Source organism: Opisthocomus hoazin, chromosome 21 (genome assembly GCF_030867145.1).
Source record: "Opisthocomus hoazin isolate bOpiHoa1 chromosome 21, bOpiHoa1.hap1, whole genome shotgun sequence".
NCBI lineage: Eukaryota > Metazoa > Chordata > Aves > Opisthocomiformes > Opisthocomidae > Opisthocomus > Opisthocomus hoazin.
In genome coordinates this window covers 15746597-15761595 of record NC_134434.1, presented here as the reverse complement: position 1 = coordinate 15761595, position 14999 = coordinate 15746597, and the positions used below count along the sequence as shown (strand labels likewise).

The following is a 14999-nucleotide window of genomic DNA, read 5'->3' as shown; positions in this document are numbered from 1 at the left end:
GCCCTTGGACCGCCTCTGCGCTCGGCCGTACGGTAACGCCCGCGCTGCGGGAGCGCGCCTGGGTCTCGGGGCACGCGGAGGCACATGTATTTTCCATCAGCCACGTCCTCCCCACAAGACCGGAGTTAACTGCTGAGAGTGCTCTCTGCCATCTTTTGTGAGCTGAGAACCAGGAACGCTGCATAAATCATTATTCTTGCTAATTACCAGGAAACATCAAACAAGACAAGCATTTTACTCCTCATCACTGAATTTTGTTATGCTAATTAGAGTTGTATAAGCTGTTGCTATTAAACCTGGAGAGTCAGAAAAACATTTGCATTAATACCCACAAAGCTGCATCAAAACCTAGTTATTAGTATTTCAATGAGGTTCAGGTTATGGTGAAGCTGCTGCCATTTCAGGGGCTGGTTTGTTGTTTTTAAATCCCGCTGTGAGCGAAAATATAAATAAATGTAGGGTGAGGCCTCATGCAGACAATACTTCTTTTAAACGGAGAACTAGAAAAATAAGGCAACTTTGATCAGGAGGAGATAAAAATGGGAAGAGGAGGGGGGGAGCACAGCGGTGCAGAGATTTTGTTGCTCTGTATACAGCGCTGCTCAGCCAAGGGCTCAAAGTTCGTAAGCATTGACTGTGGATGCCAGGCTGGACTTGGCTTTTCAGATTTCTGAGTCCCTGCTGCTCCCAGACACTTTGCTTGATCTGGGTGGTTTGAGTTAGATTCTCTGAAACACAGCTGGGAACCGGAGCTGGATTGTACGCTGGCTCCTGCCTTCACGTGAGAATTGTTGTCTCTGTGGAAATTGCCCGTTCAGAGTCTGCCTTCACTTACACCTTGTGCATCACACTAAAACTGAGGGGGTTCACTGGAGGGACGGGGGACAGGATTTCTGGTGACCGAAATGCACACACCAAGACACGTGCCTAAACCTTTCTGGGAAACCGACTCTATAACAAGAATTGGCAATTCCTTCTTTTTAGTGCCAATCACAGCAGCCGAGCGTTTCATCTGAAGATCTCGCAGCTCTACAGAAAGGCAAATTATTGCCCCATGTGCCCCTTTGATACAACAATTATCACCTTTTGATGCATCAAATACAGGCGAAAAACTTAGGGGAGTCCAAACAGGCGGCTTGTGAGTAAGGGAAGGGGTAGTTTAACCCCTCAGCTCCTGGTGCTGGAGTATCATTGTGGTGAGCCATCACAAAGGCGTGCTCACGTTATTATTTCCATCATATGGAGGTGCTGGTATCGAGTCCGTGTGAGCTGGCGTCACAGCAAACCTTGTACCGCACGGGGAGGCTGTGACAGGTCCGCACACAGCAGAGGGAACCCATCGGGGAAGGAGCTGCGGTGTAATTCGAGTTAGCAGCGAGCATCCTTACCCCAAGACAACGCCGTGGGCGTTGGAGCACTTCGTTTGACCTGTGTAGCAGGCAAGCGGGCTGTCCTTCTTGGCAGATACTCAGAGTATCTGCCAAGATTATCAGCCTGCTAACTTCATCAGTTAGCAGGCTGCCTGGCCCCTTGGCTCAAGCCACAAAACTCCCTTTGCCTGGCATTTATTTCTCAGTAAAGAGCAGACCCTATTGACAGCTGGCTGCAGCTTAAATAATACGTCTTGAGCTCTCTATATGACCCATGGTGTTATTCTATTGATGGGGCTACAAGTTATCTGTTTTTAACAGACCATTTGTCACTGATTCCTGGAGAGGGAGAGCCATTCGCTCTCACTGTATATTTCTATCAAAGAAAGAAAAAAAAAAGGGAAGAAAAAGACTTCTTCCATTTTCCCTTTCTGGTGGAAACGTGCAGGTGAATTGAGTAGCGGCGTGAAGGAAGCGGTGTCTCGGTAATGATGAATTACGGTGGCAGCGCTGCGTGCTCCATCATTTTGCTGATGCGGAGGCACCGGGAGGCACAGCAGAGCCCGGCCCGTGCTGCCACTGAACCCGTCCCCTGCGCCCAGCGGGCCCCGGGCCCGACTGCACGGCCAGCGGGACACGCGGGGCAAAGCACCCAGCCCGGGGCTACGTCCCTGCTCCCCAGTGCCAGACCCCATCGCGGCCTCGCTGGGCGTCTCAGCACCAGCCTTTCCGACTTTCGGAAGCATCGGGTGCTCCGTCTTCTCTCCAGCCTCCTTTCCCTCTGCTTGCACCCAAGAAAACAAACTGCAGCGCGTTTGCCTCCAGAAGACGACGTTACGTTCTCCCCCCTCTGCCTTGATACGAATCAGCGTCAGAAGCGCAGACAAACACAAGCCGGGTGCCACCATCCCACAGGGCCTGTTCCAACACTCTGTCCTCCCTAATCACAGGCAGATTAAAAAAAAAAAATCCACATCAGCCACGCTACGGTAAGGAGAACTCTAAGAAGGATGAGGAAAATGAAGACACTGTGAAATGCAATAGATGTCAACTTCTACTTATTTTTTAATTTCATCTCTTACAAGCTTTTTGGAAGCTAACATGATTAAGTTCTTCACACAATTTATTAGCATCGTGTTGGAAATCCAGCAGTATATTACACTGTCTGAGTAATCCAATTAGTAAAATGTATTTATTTAACCAGAATATTAGCTGCACACAATCCCAAATGAAGTTAAGTCCCTGATCCTGGGGTTCCTCTCACTTCTTGGAATTCATTTACAAGCTACAGAAACGTTTACTCTAATGAAATAAATATCAGCCCTATGTTTCTGGAATAATACAAGAAAACCAATCTTGCTGCTCAGCTAACTGCTTTTTTTTTTTCAACGGATACTGATAGCACACAGATTTCACAGCAGCATAAAGGATTTTTGGGCTCCTCCACCTCCCTCTCACCCCAATCCCAGGAACAACCCCAAGTCCCCCCAAGCCCAGCTGGATTCCCACTCTTTACAGCTACCAAATCAATCCCAAAACTAAGAATGATTTTTATTTTCCGTTCAGGAACCCCATGCAAAACTGAACCTCTTACCCTCTTTATCCTGATTTGCAAGAGCTTTGAAATAAAAATCACTGTGGGACGCGCAGGCTCCCGAGCACTTTTTTCCCTCCTAATGAAGGGGCTGAGTGACAGCCCCCGAGGCTGGAGGTCTGACGCGGCCTCGGCAGCATCCCCTGGCCTGACTCAGTGCTGAGCTGAAGGGGCTGTACTGGGAGCACCGACTGATGTCTGACAGCTTTTTGGGGTACCCCAGGGATTTTTTGTTTGGATTTTTCTTTCTTTTTTTCCCTTCTAATTTTTATTGTTTTCTTCACTCCCAGCTCCTAACACAACAGCATCCCTACCTAGGGCTCCTGGCCCCAACTGCAGTACAGGTGGAAGCCGGTGGCCGGGGTGACTTCTCCAGCCCATGGCACCTTGGTGAGGAGAACGCCCAGTCCTGCCATGGCACTGCCGGGATACGGCCGCCTCCGCAGCCCGCCCCAGGGAACGCCTTGCTGTTGACCGATGGTATTTTTCCAAAGCTGCTACTCCAATTTATCTTCATTAATTGGCTTAATTAATTATTTTCCCCTGTGAGCAGCAGCGGGAGATTGGGTCACGAAGTACAGCGAGGAGGCGCGATGCAGCCAGCCGGGTCAGCCGCTCTGCCCTTGTCGCTGCCGGACGACCCCAGCTTTGGGGGCTGCTTTTGGTGTTTCCCCCGGCTTCTGGGGTCTGGGCCCGAGGGGAGCTGCAGACGGGCACGGGTGAGCCGCAGCCACCTTTGTCCTTGTCCTCTCCCACCCAGGCAGGGTGCGGGAACAAAAGGCTTGGGGTAATGCAGCATCCCTGGATGGACATCCCAGGAACCCAAAACCAGGGATTTTGGGGACCCTGCACATGCCACTTCAGCATGGAAGGTACAGAGGGGACAGATCTACGTTATTTGCTCATAACCCATTTTTCTCACACCTCATGGAGCAGGACCACGTTCCCCATCTCCCCACACTGCTGCTGAGGCACCTGTGAGATGACTCTGAGAGCCGCAATGGCAAAGCCAGATAGAGAAGGGAGGGACTAACAGCCAGAGCTAATAATAGACATCATTTGCAGTGTGCCTTCAAAAAAAATGAACATCCTGAGGCAAAAGATCTAATTTTGTGTTTCCTTTCAGATCCTCTGCTGAGTGCAGCCGGTGCCGGAGGAAGGGAGGTGTCTGCACCAGCGACTCGCTCGGGCTCGGTGTGCAAGCCCGTGTGATGCTCATTCACACGCAGAGAATTTGAGAGGGATCCTCCCATTAATGCAAACAGGAATTACCAATGTAATCTTGGGATTAACGGTGCCCAAGGAATTATTTGCATTTCCTACATGAGGGAAAATGTATCAAGAGGGTAAGTCATAGACGGGGAGCCGAGGTGCGGGAAGGCGACTCACTACCTGCTTCTGCAGGAACCACCATCACTGGCCTCCTTGAAAATGGCTTCATCTGAGGTTGCACAAAGTATATGGTCTAGACAAAAGTTGAGGCTGAGGTGCAAAGCAGATGGACTGACACCGTCCTTGTGCTCATTTCCAGGGAGGAAGTCATGCAAACTTCAGACCCCAAACTTGTGCCTGCAGATTGTCCCTGCGTCACAGGGTGCAACTCCTCATTCTCCACCAGTGATTACAACAGCAGTAGGAATAAATAAATCTAGTTTCTTACACTTTCATTTAATTTTCTCTTGCAAAGTCTCTCCCACAACAGCCTGTGTCCCCTCAGCAGTGCCCAGTGCGATTGCTGAGTGGGGACATGGACCTGGTCACACAGAGCACCCCTGTCATTGTCTCCACCATCACGCTTTGAAGTCAGGCTCAAACCACCCTGAGCATTCACCACACTGTGCTTTTCAGTCTTTACTCATCAAAAGCTGCAGTGACAGGCAGCAGAGTCCTCAGAGCCCCATCTTCTCCCAAATGCTATAATACTCATAATAATCACAGGAACAACAACAGTCACAATAACCCTCCATCCTTCGCGCACCAGACAACGATGAGTCAGACTCCATTTCCAAACTAAGACATCTCGCGTGCTGTTCTCCCTCCCCTCCAGACTAATAGCTGACAATGTATGCCTTCCACATTAATGATAAGGGTTCAAGGGGAAAGAGACTGCTCTCCCGTTTCGCTGACATTACACTCTCCTATGTACCCACCAACATACCCTAAGGCAACAGAACTAGTAATAGGTTCCTCTAACTGCCTCCTGCATCAAATTTGACACGGGGTGCTTTCTTCTCCTTTCCCATCACTCACCTTATAACTCTGTCATCATCATTGGCTTTGACTTAAGGAGAGAAGAAAAAAAAAAAATACAACCCGACCCTCTTCCCTTGCTCTCACAGCACCAGGGTGGTAACGCACAGATGCTGCGGGGACTTGGATCAGGGAAGGGGCAGGCCAAGGGGGCTGCTTCTGTTTTGCCTGTCTCTCAGTTGTGGAGGGACCGAGACAGCAAGCCGGCAGCGTTTGCTGCGCCTGGCAGACTGGGTTTGCAGCCCCGGGACACCATCGCTGGCTGCGGCGATGCTTTCCGCACTGCAGGCAGCATCGTTTGGGTGCTCGGTGGCGTTTTGTCCTGGGCTCATCTTCCCACTGAGGTCAGGATGTGTTAATTTTCAGGCAGCACTCCTTTGTCCTTTTTCTATCTGTCTTCCACAGAAAATATAGCCAAAGTGATCTCTGTCGAACTCTGGACTCTGTCACTCTATACAGTGACAACCCCTCTGTTACCTCCCCAAATTCTCCACCCCACCATCTCCAGCAGAGGTGATGCCCAGCCCCAGCAAGGCGCTGGTCTGGGCGGTGGGAAGGGGCGAGTGGTGGCTTCACCACAGAGGGGGGAAGGACTCTTCCTAGCAGCTACCCAGGGGATGGTGACAGATATGTCCCATGGGGCAACAGATGACAATTTCTCCTCGATCCAGTTATCAGATGATCAAGGCTCTCGTTCATGCCCAGGTAATGGGCTGGGCTCCCGTGCCAGCACCGGCTACTTCCTGGCACAATGCTACCAGGAGATACCTCGGTCCAATTGACAGCGCTCGTCTTCTGCAGCTGCATCCAAAGATCTGCCTTACGGGGGGCTGCAACCATGCTGGAAGGGGAAGGGGCTGCTCAAAATCCCCCACAGTGCAGGGCAATCCTTCCTACTGCAGACCAGACAAACCCTGCCCGAGCGATCTGGGAGGGCAGCAGGCTCCTCCTGCCTGGTTTCTTAGCAGATACCCAGAAGCAAATCCCCAGAGTGCGGCTGACCCGCAGCTGGTGTTTTCTTTGATTTATGTCAGAGCCTATTTACATCCTCTGCTTAAAACAATCCAGTTCGTGTCAGCAGTAAATGAAACCGTGTACCATCCAGCAGCGGTTTGGCTGCTACCTGAAATGAGTTTCACTCCAGTTCTTATCAAGCAGAGATCCTTTTAATCATCAAAACTGCCACAGCCTTTTTGGAGATGCGGTGGTGCGGTGATTATAACAGGCGAAGACATATTACAAGCCAGGGACACGGCAAGAGCCCTGGAACTGCTGGGAGTTTTATTCCAGGGTCGCAGCCGCTTTGGACACAGCAACATGTGTAAATGAGGGTTGGTGTTCGGCTGTGGAGACCAGTCCACTGCGGACCCAGGCGCTGGTAAGGTTTAACTGGGGCTGTAAGGGCAAATCTGGGCTGAACGGGGTGCCAGACGGTCTCTGGCATCTTCAGTGCTGTCTCGCTGGTGGCCCAAGAAGACACATTACCATGAAACACCAGCAGCCACTAAGACTTGCTTATTTTGAAGCTCCTGCTACTGACGAAGCCAACAGAGCAAATGGGCACCGGTGCAGGAAAAATTCAGAAGATATGGAGTCCAAATCTGTGCTGCAGCCCTTATACCCTGACAAGTCTCCTAGTGAAGGGCTTAACTAACGAGGCTGTTGGCAGCGAGGAGGGATGCTGCACGAGGAGTGGGGAACGTTTGCCCAAAGCTATTCTAAATTCATTAAAGAGGATGGTGAGAACTGGGCTGCTTCACTCGCAGACCCAGCACAAGGCCACATAACCTGCTTGTCCCACCGAAAACTAACGACCACAGCTTGACAAGCAAGTATCAGACGCTCTCAACACGCTGCTTGCAAACAAGCTGCAGACCAGAAGCAATTCGAAGGAGTTATTTGGGAAATAATTCTAAATAATGAATGAATGGAGAAAACTGCAAGCTGTTTACAGATAACTCACCCGCAGCAAAGAGCTGAATTTGCCGAGTAGATGATTCACTATTGATTGTTTCCCCTGCTCTAGCTGTAACCTTATTTAAAGCATTAATTAAGACAAGTCTTCATAGTTCAGCATATTCTAATCTGTTCCAGGAGGAAGAGCTCTCAAGAGCTCAGCACTGCCCTCCTGGAAGGAAACCTGAAGATTCACACCTTGCTCCTGGCTCCTGCCTGGCCAGGGAGAAGGTGGGGGGACACTGAGAGGAGCCGAGCACCAGCCTGTCCAAAACCCAGTGATGTCCCTGATAGCTGACACAAACATTTCAGCAGGCTGTGGGTCGTGGCCGGTGAGCACCTGGGTGTGGCAGGGGAATATGGGATCCTACCTGGCTGCTGGCTGGATTTCAAATGGGACAGCTGCCTCTTGGGATAAACCCTTTAAAGACAGCCACGGCAATCTGGCTACCCCCGTGGAGGGCTGCCCTCAGACGACCTGTGGCCAAGTCTCCCCCGATAACAACACGTAAATGAATGCTCTAAAACACACCCCCAACTGACACCGTCTCTGCAAGCACCCCTTGTGCCCCCCAGCCCTTCAGAAAGGCCCGCTCTGCTCCCCTGGGCTTCAGCTCTGGCTCGTGTTCTGCAGCCCCAGTGTTGGCTCCCGTAACCAACAGGGTGTCCAGAAGCTCAAAGCCCCTGGGGTTATATCAAGAAAAAGGAACCTGCATTTCCTTTCAGTTATGTGAAGTGAGGACTGCGCCTACTGCTAAATCTGCAAGGCAATGGCACACAAAAGCAGATGCAAACGTATCGGTAACCGGTCTGCTCCTCAGGCAGCGACTGGCACCCGTACGTACGTCTCGCTGACAAGAGCACAGCTTCGGCCCATGCTGACGGCGCGTTACTGAGCGAGCCTCCAGCTCGTGAAACACAGGATTGTGTCTTCAGTAGTGCACAGACATGAAAATCCAACCCAGCAATCCCATCCAGCACAGCAAGATTTCTGACTCAAAACCCAGAGGAATACAGCTCTTGATGCTGAGGGAAAGGGGCAAGTTGTTGCTTTCCACCTGCGCTCCCCGAGATGGATCTGCAGCCTCGTTTGCTCTGCAGAGCCACCGATCCCCTGCCCACCACCCCAGGAGTGCTCGCACAGCACTCTGTAGGCAGGTGGGTGCCTGCTTTCCCCACATCCTGAAGAAACGAGGATCTGATAACGAGGATCTGATAACCCGGCACCTGTCTTTCAACCAGCTGATTAGCTCAGCATAGCCCAAAGCACGTCTGCAACATTTCTGGATGACTTGGAGTATGGATAGAGCAAGTTAACACCTGCATTAATCAGGCCCAGTATACAACCAGTTTTTGTTCTCATAACTTTGCTTCAGAAAGAAAAGCTCAGGCAGTGAAGTTTTAACCAGGTCTGAAATCCAGGAAACGAACGACTCCAGTCTTTTTATCCCCTTTCCGTGTCCACTGGGAACCGACATAGCTTCTCCCATGAGTTGTCCTCAGTTCACATGGACAGTTTGCAAGCAGAGCCATAAGGCCCTTTGTCCCCAGCTGGGACTATTTGGTATGGGGCTCACTCAGCATCACATTGTGGTCAAGCCATGACCAGCTGCACGGCCCCCCCAGCCCTAATTTGTCCTAATCCATTCACAAAGATTAAAAGCGAGATTCCAGTAAAAGCCCCTTTCTCCCCCATCTGATGCAATCAGCCACAAGCTGTGTCTCACAGGGCTGAGCTTCAAGGTAAAGTTAGACTTGACCACTAAGGAAAGATAGCAGGAGAAGAATTAAAAATTCAAACAAAATATAGCATAATCAGTTGAATTTTAGCAGTGTGTTCAGATTTTTAACAATTCCAAAGCTCCTACAGACTGTTTTGGGCATGTAATGAAAATTATTTCATATCATCTTTTCAAGAAAGCCTTGTCAAGATCGCAAACATTTGAAATGACCATCTGAAGGACACGTGGCACAACATTCGATTTCTCCTAATCCAGGTGTTCAAGCCTAACCCTTCAAGGTGACCACGTGGAAGCAGATAATTCTACATCGTTCGCAGCTGCATCATTTTTTATACACACAAATGTGGGATGAAGCATATTTCCCTCTCCATTATTTTCATTAACAGTATGTAAAAAGGAGAAGAAAAACTCATTAGCTCACTTTGATTTGTTTATAGCTCCAGTTCTCCTGTCGGTCTCATGACCAGCGCTGGAAGGCACACGCTGCCGTGGTCTCACCGCCCCCTCGTATGCCAGGTGGGCAGCACGGTGCTGAGCTGGTCACAGATGGTCACTCGGATGTGACCCACACACATGTGCCTGCAAGCTGCTCTGCCAGCCCCGTGCACGAGCCCTCGTGCCAGCCCCGGGGCAGGCTGAGAGGCCTGCTTTGAGCCTGGTTTTGGCTGAGCAATGACCACGCCAGGCCAGCCCGCCTCCTCCTGATCAAGTCCCGCATGGTTGCACCACTCTCTTCAAACACACAATCAAATACTTTTCATGGATATTGTCCGAAGCAAAATCCCTACCTGCTCTCGATTCCTTCAAAGGCTGTTTTCTGGTGAGGGCTTATCTGATGGTTTATCCTTTGCTGAAAGACAGAAAAAACACAAAGAACAAATACTTGTAGTTCAGTTAGAAAGATGGGATGCTCCTACAGGAGGAGAAAAAATGCATTTCATGTTTACTTTCACTACTCTCCACTGCATGTGATAGACACTTAAAAACTCGCATAATTCTCTCCACCCATTCATTTTATTCTTCCTTTCATCAAACATCTCTCTCCATAAGCAAGTGTATTGCTAATTAGGACAGAGGAGCAGATTAAGTCAAAATGAGTAGGTTTCCTTGTTGGCACTGTTGCTTTCCCTACCTCTTTCCAACCCAAAGTCAATCCAAATCTTCTGGGGAATTCAAGCAAATTTGCTTTAACATGGACATGGATATAAAGCGCTTCTCAAAAAGGGTGTATTAGAATTAGAAACCGTGTGAGGAAGGGTGATCGAGATGATGCAAAATGCACGTGTGTGTGCAACTGCGCTCTGCCGTGGGCAAGCCTTGCAGCTGCGTGCTGTAGATGTTGTTTTGCTTGGCTGAATCTTCCTTAGTGGGAAAAATAAGAGCCTTTTCTGTAGGAGCAGAGTGACCTGCATCCACGTCCTTGGTCACCACAAAGTTCTGATGTTTGAATTTGTTTCAGTGTAAAAAATAGGAGTTCCGTTACCAAGCTTCTGCATTTCCTGGCCAAACCTGGTTTGGCTGTGGAAGGCCAGAGACGTTGGGAGTCTGCTTGTACGTCCTCCCAGCTACAGAGACCTGTAGTGAACATCTGTGCAATGCAGACACTCTCAGTAGCATTTATGGTGGTACAAAACGATACTGCATTTAGTTGCCTTCATTTAAAGGAGTTTCTAGAGAGTCTGGACAATAAGCCCTGCAAAAGTTTCGTTGGGCTCCCACTACATTTTATTTGCCCCTCTTCTAAAACCTACCACTACCACCAGATTTGATGAACATTACTTGGGAGCAATCCTGTGGGAAGAAGCCATCATGCACATGTTCCACGCATGGGAGCCATCCACGAAAAGCCGCTCTGGCTCCTGGCTGAGGACCCTTTTCACGATTCCCTCAACCCGTTACGAAATATGCCAGTACAACAGATATTGCTGCCAATCGGAAATTTCTAGGCCTAAAACCCTCCATGAAGCAAACACCTTGGCATGGGAGCGAGCTTTTTGCACCAGATGGACCCCCTGGCCTCTTGGTAAATCCAGTTCTTAGGCTTTGCCACAAAGAGGCTTAAAATTAATTAGCAGATTGTTTTTTAAGAGTTCTGTGTACAAGGAGTGTGTGAGAAAGGACATTCGTTAGGAGCTTTTTAGTACTTATAGGCCAAGACGAGGATTTATAGTTTGCAAGAGCATTCCTTGTGTAACGGGTAATTTCACACAGAATCACAGAATAGTAGGGGTTGGAAGGGACCTCTGTGGGTCATCTAGTCCAACCCTCCTGCTGAAGCAGGGTCACCTACAGCAGGCTGCACAGGACCTTGTCCAGGCGGGTCTTGAATATCTCCAGAGAAGGAGACTCCACAACCTCCCTGGGCAGCCTGTGCCAGGGCTCCGTCACCCTCAGAGGGAAGAAGTTCTTCCTCATGTTCAGCTGGAGCTTCCTGTGCCTCAGTTTGTGCCCATTGCCCCTTGTCCTGTCACTGGGCACCACTGAACAGAGCTTGGCCCCATCCTCCTGACCCCCACCCTTCAGATATTTATAAGCATTTATTAGGTCCCCTCGCAGCCTTCTCTTCTTCAGGCTGAACAAGCCCAGCTCCCTCAGCCTCTCCTCGTAGGGGAGATGTTCCAGTCCCCTCATCATCCTTGTAGCCCCCTGCTGGACTCTCTCAATCTGTTAAAGGTTGCAAGCAGACGCCCTGAAGATGAAATCACTCCCTATTTTCCCAGAAAGACAGTCCAGAAGATTTCTGATCTTCTAAAGGTGTCCGCTTTTACCAAAAAGCATCTGCCCTCTTTGGACTCATACAAGCTTCTGGTGACCAAACCTGAACCAAATTAAAGAAGTTTTGCTTCGTCATAAATCCACCCTGCATGTACACACTGCTGGCTACTGACAACGAGCTAAATCCCTGATGTTGCTGGAAAACTTTCTAAACTCAGTCTTGCCTCTATTATGTGCTTTTCCATTTGGCTTTCCTGCTCTTGATCTTTCTAGGGAAATTTCCTTTGGAAAAGGCTCTGTTGTCAGTGTTTTGCTGATGGTGTTTTGGATCAGCTTTGAGGGCTGTTGAGCTGCACCATGCTTAAAGCTGTCAACCTGCCGGCTCAGCCATGCTCTCTCCTGTCTAACTGCTCAAGCAGTACCAAAAACAGGAAATATAAGGAGAAATAGACTAGTTTCGAATTAGGTATGTTATTTCAAGGACTCACAGAGGCAGAAACACAGAAAACCCTAAGCCAAAAGGACACATTTTGTAAAAGGAGAAGTTGTCTGAGGCAGCTAAACTGGACTGTAAACCTCCTCCCGCTATCCCAGGTTTGGTCTGAGATGACAGAGAAATTTAAATCTCACCCTTCAAATCACTGGAAAGAGAAACCACGTCTCTACAGGACTTGAGATTGTGCAGATATTTGGAAAGAGAAGTTTGCATGAAAAAGATGGGTTCCCAGGACAGAAATAATTCCCCATTCCGACTGCCAAGCCCCTAGGAAAAATGCTGGGGAAAGCCTATAGCAAAGTACATCATCAATATTACTTCACTGACCCTGTTTTTACTCTCATTTTTCTATTCTATCCCAATAAAGGTGGATTTCATGTACAATACTCTGAGGCTAGCAGAGGTGAGAGTATTTGCAGTAAGGAAAGCAGAAGGAAGATAGTATTACCAGGCGAGACTACCTACAACTATAACTGTTCAAGTATTAAATCCATTTTTAACCATCAAGAGTGTTATCCAACAGCATGAGAAATATAAGCAGGAGAAAATATTCTCAAGTGAAGGAATTGATGGTCAAAGCCTGAAAGTTTGGTAAAATGCTTTTCCACTTCATGTCCTACAAGCTGTCAGCACTAGAATGGAAAACCGTGGATCAGTAATTGCAAAGGACACTTCTTCTTTCTTATACTGGCTCTGTCTGCAAGGCAGGAGGATGGCAAGTTAATTAATTATCTCCAGCATCAGTTTACTTCAAGATCTTTTTTTCCAGCAGTGCGTCAAAGGAGACTGATAGAAGTCTTGATTAGAGGGATAATGAAGGAAATCTCTAATAGATTATATCATTTCTTGCCCGTCTGCAGCCATTTTCAAACTGGCTGCTTTCGGAGGGCTGGGATTCACATCTGGAAAATATCACAAGCATGTAAATCCACCTCAAATGCAAAATTTATGGAAAAATTCAAGTTATTGCATGTTTACCATATTTCCGTCAAAGGTCTGCAAAAAAGATATCTGACCATCTGATTTGCTATAGAGCAGAGATTTTTCCGTGTGTCCTGTTAGGGTCTCTGATTCAGGGAATTCATATATTCCGTGGAGATAATCCATATTTTGAAGTCGCATCAGACATGGATAGAGAAAATTTATTAGATAATATAGAGCAGGACAAGAGCAGAGGCAGGAAGAGAACACATGCTGATGTGGGGGTAAGACAGGCAGTTTGATGTCTACCTTGTTATCTGTCCTAGGAAGCCTTTTGCTTACAACGACCGTTAGCAGGGGCCGTAGATGAGGTGCTTTATATGAATTTCTTTTTTCTCTCAAATCTTGCCTATTCTCACCTGCAACACAGCATCGTGCCCTGTCCTTGCTTCAGACCGACATGACCCCTCGGAGGGCAAAGTCAGTTCCTGCTGCAGGGGAGGAAACTTTGGTACCGCAGAGTCCCAGCTCTCCATCCCCGTCACAGCAGTGCCCCACGGTTTGCCCATGCATTTGAAGTCCCTTGGGGATTCTAATGAGATTTCTCTCTTACCCAGACCGTGCACACGCTGCCACAGCTAACAGCGAGGAGAAATGAAGTGTCAGGTTCTGATACACCAATGCATCGTGCTGATTTCGATCTCACACAGATAAACCCCAAGCCATTCCTGAGAAGTCTCAGTTGCACATTTAAGCAATCTATTTCTAAGATGTGCCTGAAGATTCTCCCCTGGTGGTGCTTAATACGTGATTGGTGCCACTAGCTGCACCACCCCCGAGATGCTCAGGCATCCCAGCACCAACATCTGGAGGAGGAGTTTGAAAAAAAACATCACGCTAACAAAGGTTTTATTAGTCTCATAAAAGAATCACGAGGGAGACCACCATCAGCATGTTGCCCATCGGAGCCATCCTGCTCTTTCACATGCATTTCCATCACCCAGCTCTTGTCCTGGCAAACGGGGGCACAAAGAGATGGTCCAGCCCTTGCCCTGGGTCCCTCCCATCCCCCATGGCCACCAAGGGCAAAAGTAGAAGGTGCCACGAAAAGGAGCAGAAGTAAAGGCAGAGGGGGAGCAGAAAGTGTGTTATGGGGTTAAACGTCCCAGTCTGAAGTAAAGCAATTTCCTTCGGTCTCCTGCCATTTCCTTGTGGAGGCTTATCATCTCCAGCTGGGACAATATAAAGGCCCATTTAATCGAGATCCATTTAACACTGAATCACACTAACAAGATTACTTAGCCAGGGCTAATTCTGCATTTGCTGAAGTGCAGTATCCAGGGTGAGTAATCTCTGTGTGCTGGTGGCAGGTTCAGAGACAGGTTAGCCATTGGCTTAGCATCACAGACAAAACATGGAAAGTACATGGGAGACCATGACAATGAAATTGCAGCCAGTTTAGCCTATTGGGCTATTTCCTTTCCCCTACTCGATGTTATTTGAGATCAGTGCAGAGAGAGCTTCCTCGTTACCCCATAGGATCCTAAAAGGGGAATTATTTTCTTTGTCCTCACAAGCAGCTGAGCAGGCAATACAGCAAAATCCTCTTCAGTCATTATCTGTTAAGTGCATGGCATCCTTTTGTGAGTTAAATGACACAGTATTTCTTGCACGGGACTGAATTCAAAAGGTTCTGCCTTCCATCAGGAGATAACTCAAGATTTGAGTGCTAATTGAATACATTTATACGCACACAAGTGATAGGCATTCATACAATTTCTTAAAGTAGATTCTCACCATTCAGTCATTTAAAAATATAGCACTAAGGGCTCTATTATTTATGATTATTAAATCACAAATCTGAGTAGCAAAATACTTCCCTCGGAAAGTGTGAAGAGGCTGTTTCAGGGAAAATCGCCTTTTCAGACCTCACGGAACACCACATCATCGCAGGA

General features: G+C 48.4%; 1 protein-coding gene across 9 annotated transcripts in view; it reads right to left on the bottom strand.

Annotated features, from left to right (window-relative positions):
* Nucleotides 1–14999, bottom strand: part of TNRC6C (trinucleotide repeat containing adaptor 6C) — a 339037-nt gene that overhangs the window by 209446 nt on the left and 114592 nt on the right. For all 9 annotated transcript variants that reach the window (XM_075441217.1, XM_075441221.1, XM_075441219.1 and 6 more), the window contains exon 3: nucleotides 9701–9762. In XM_075441217.1, coding sequence (XP_075297332.1) covers nucleotides 9701–9762 — 62 coding nt within the window. The remainder of the gene's footprint in view (nucleotides 1–9700; nucleotides 9763–14999) is intronic.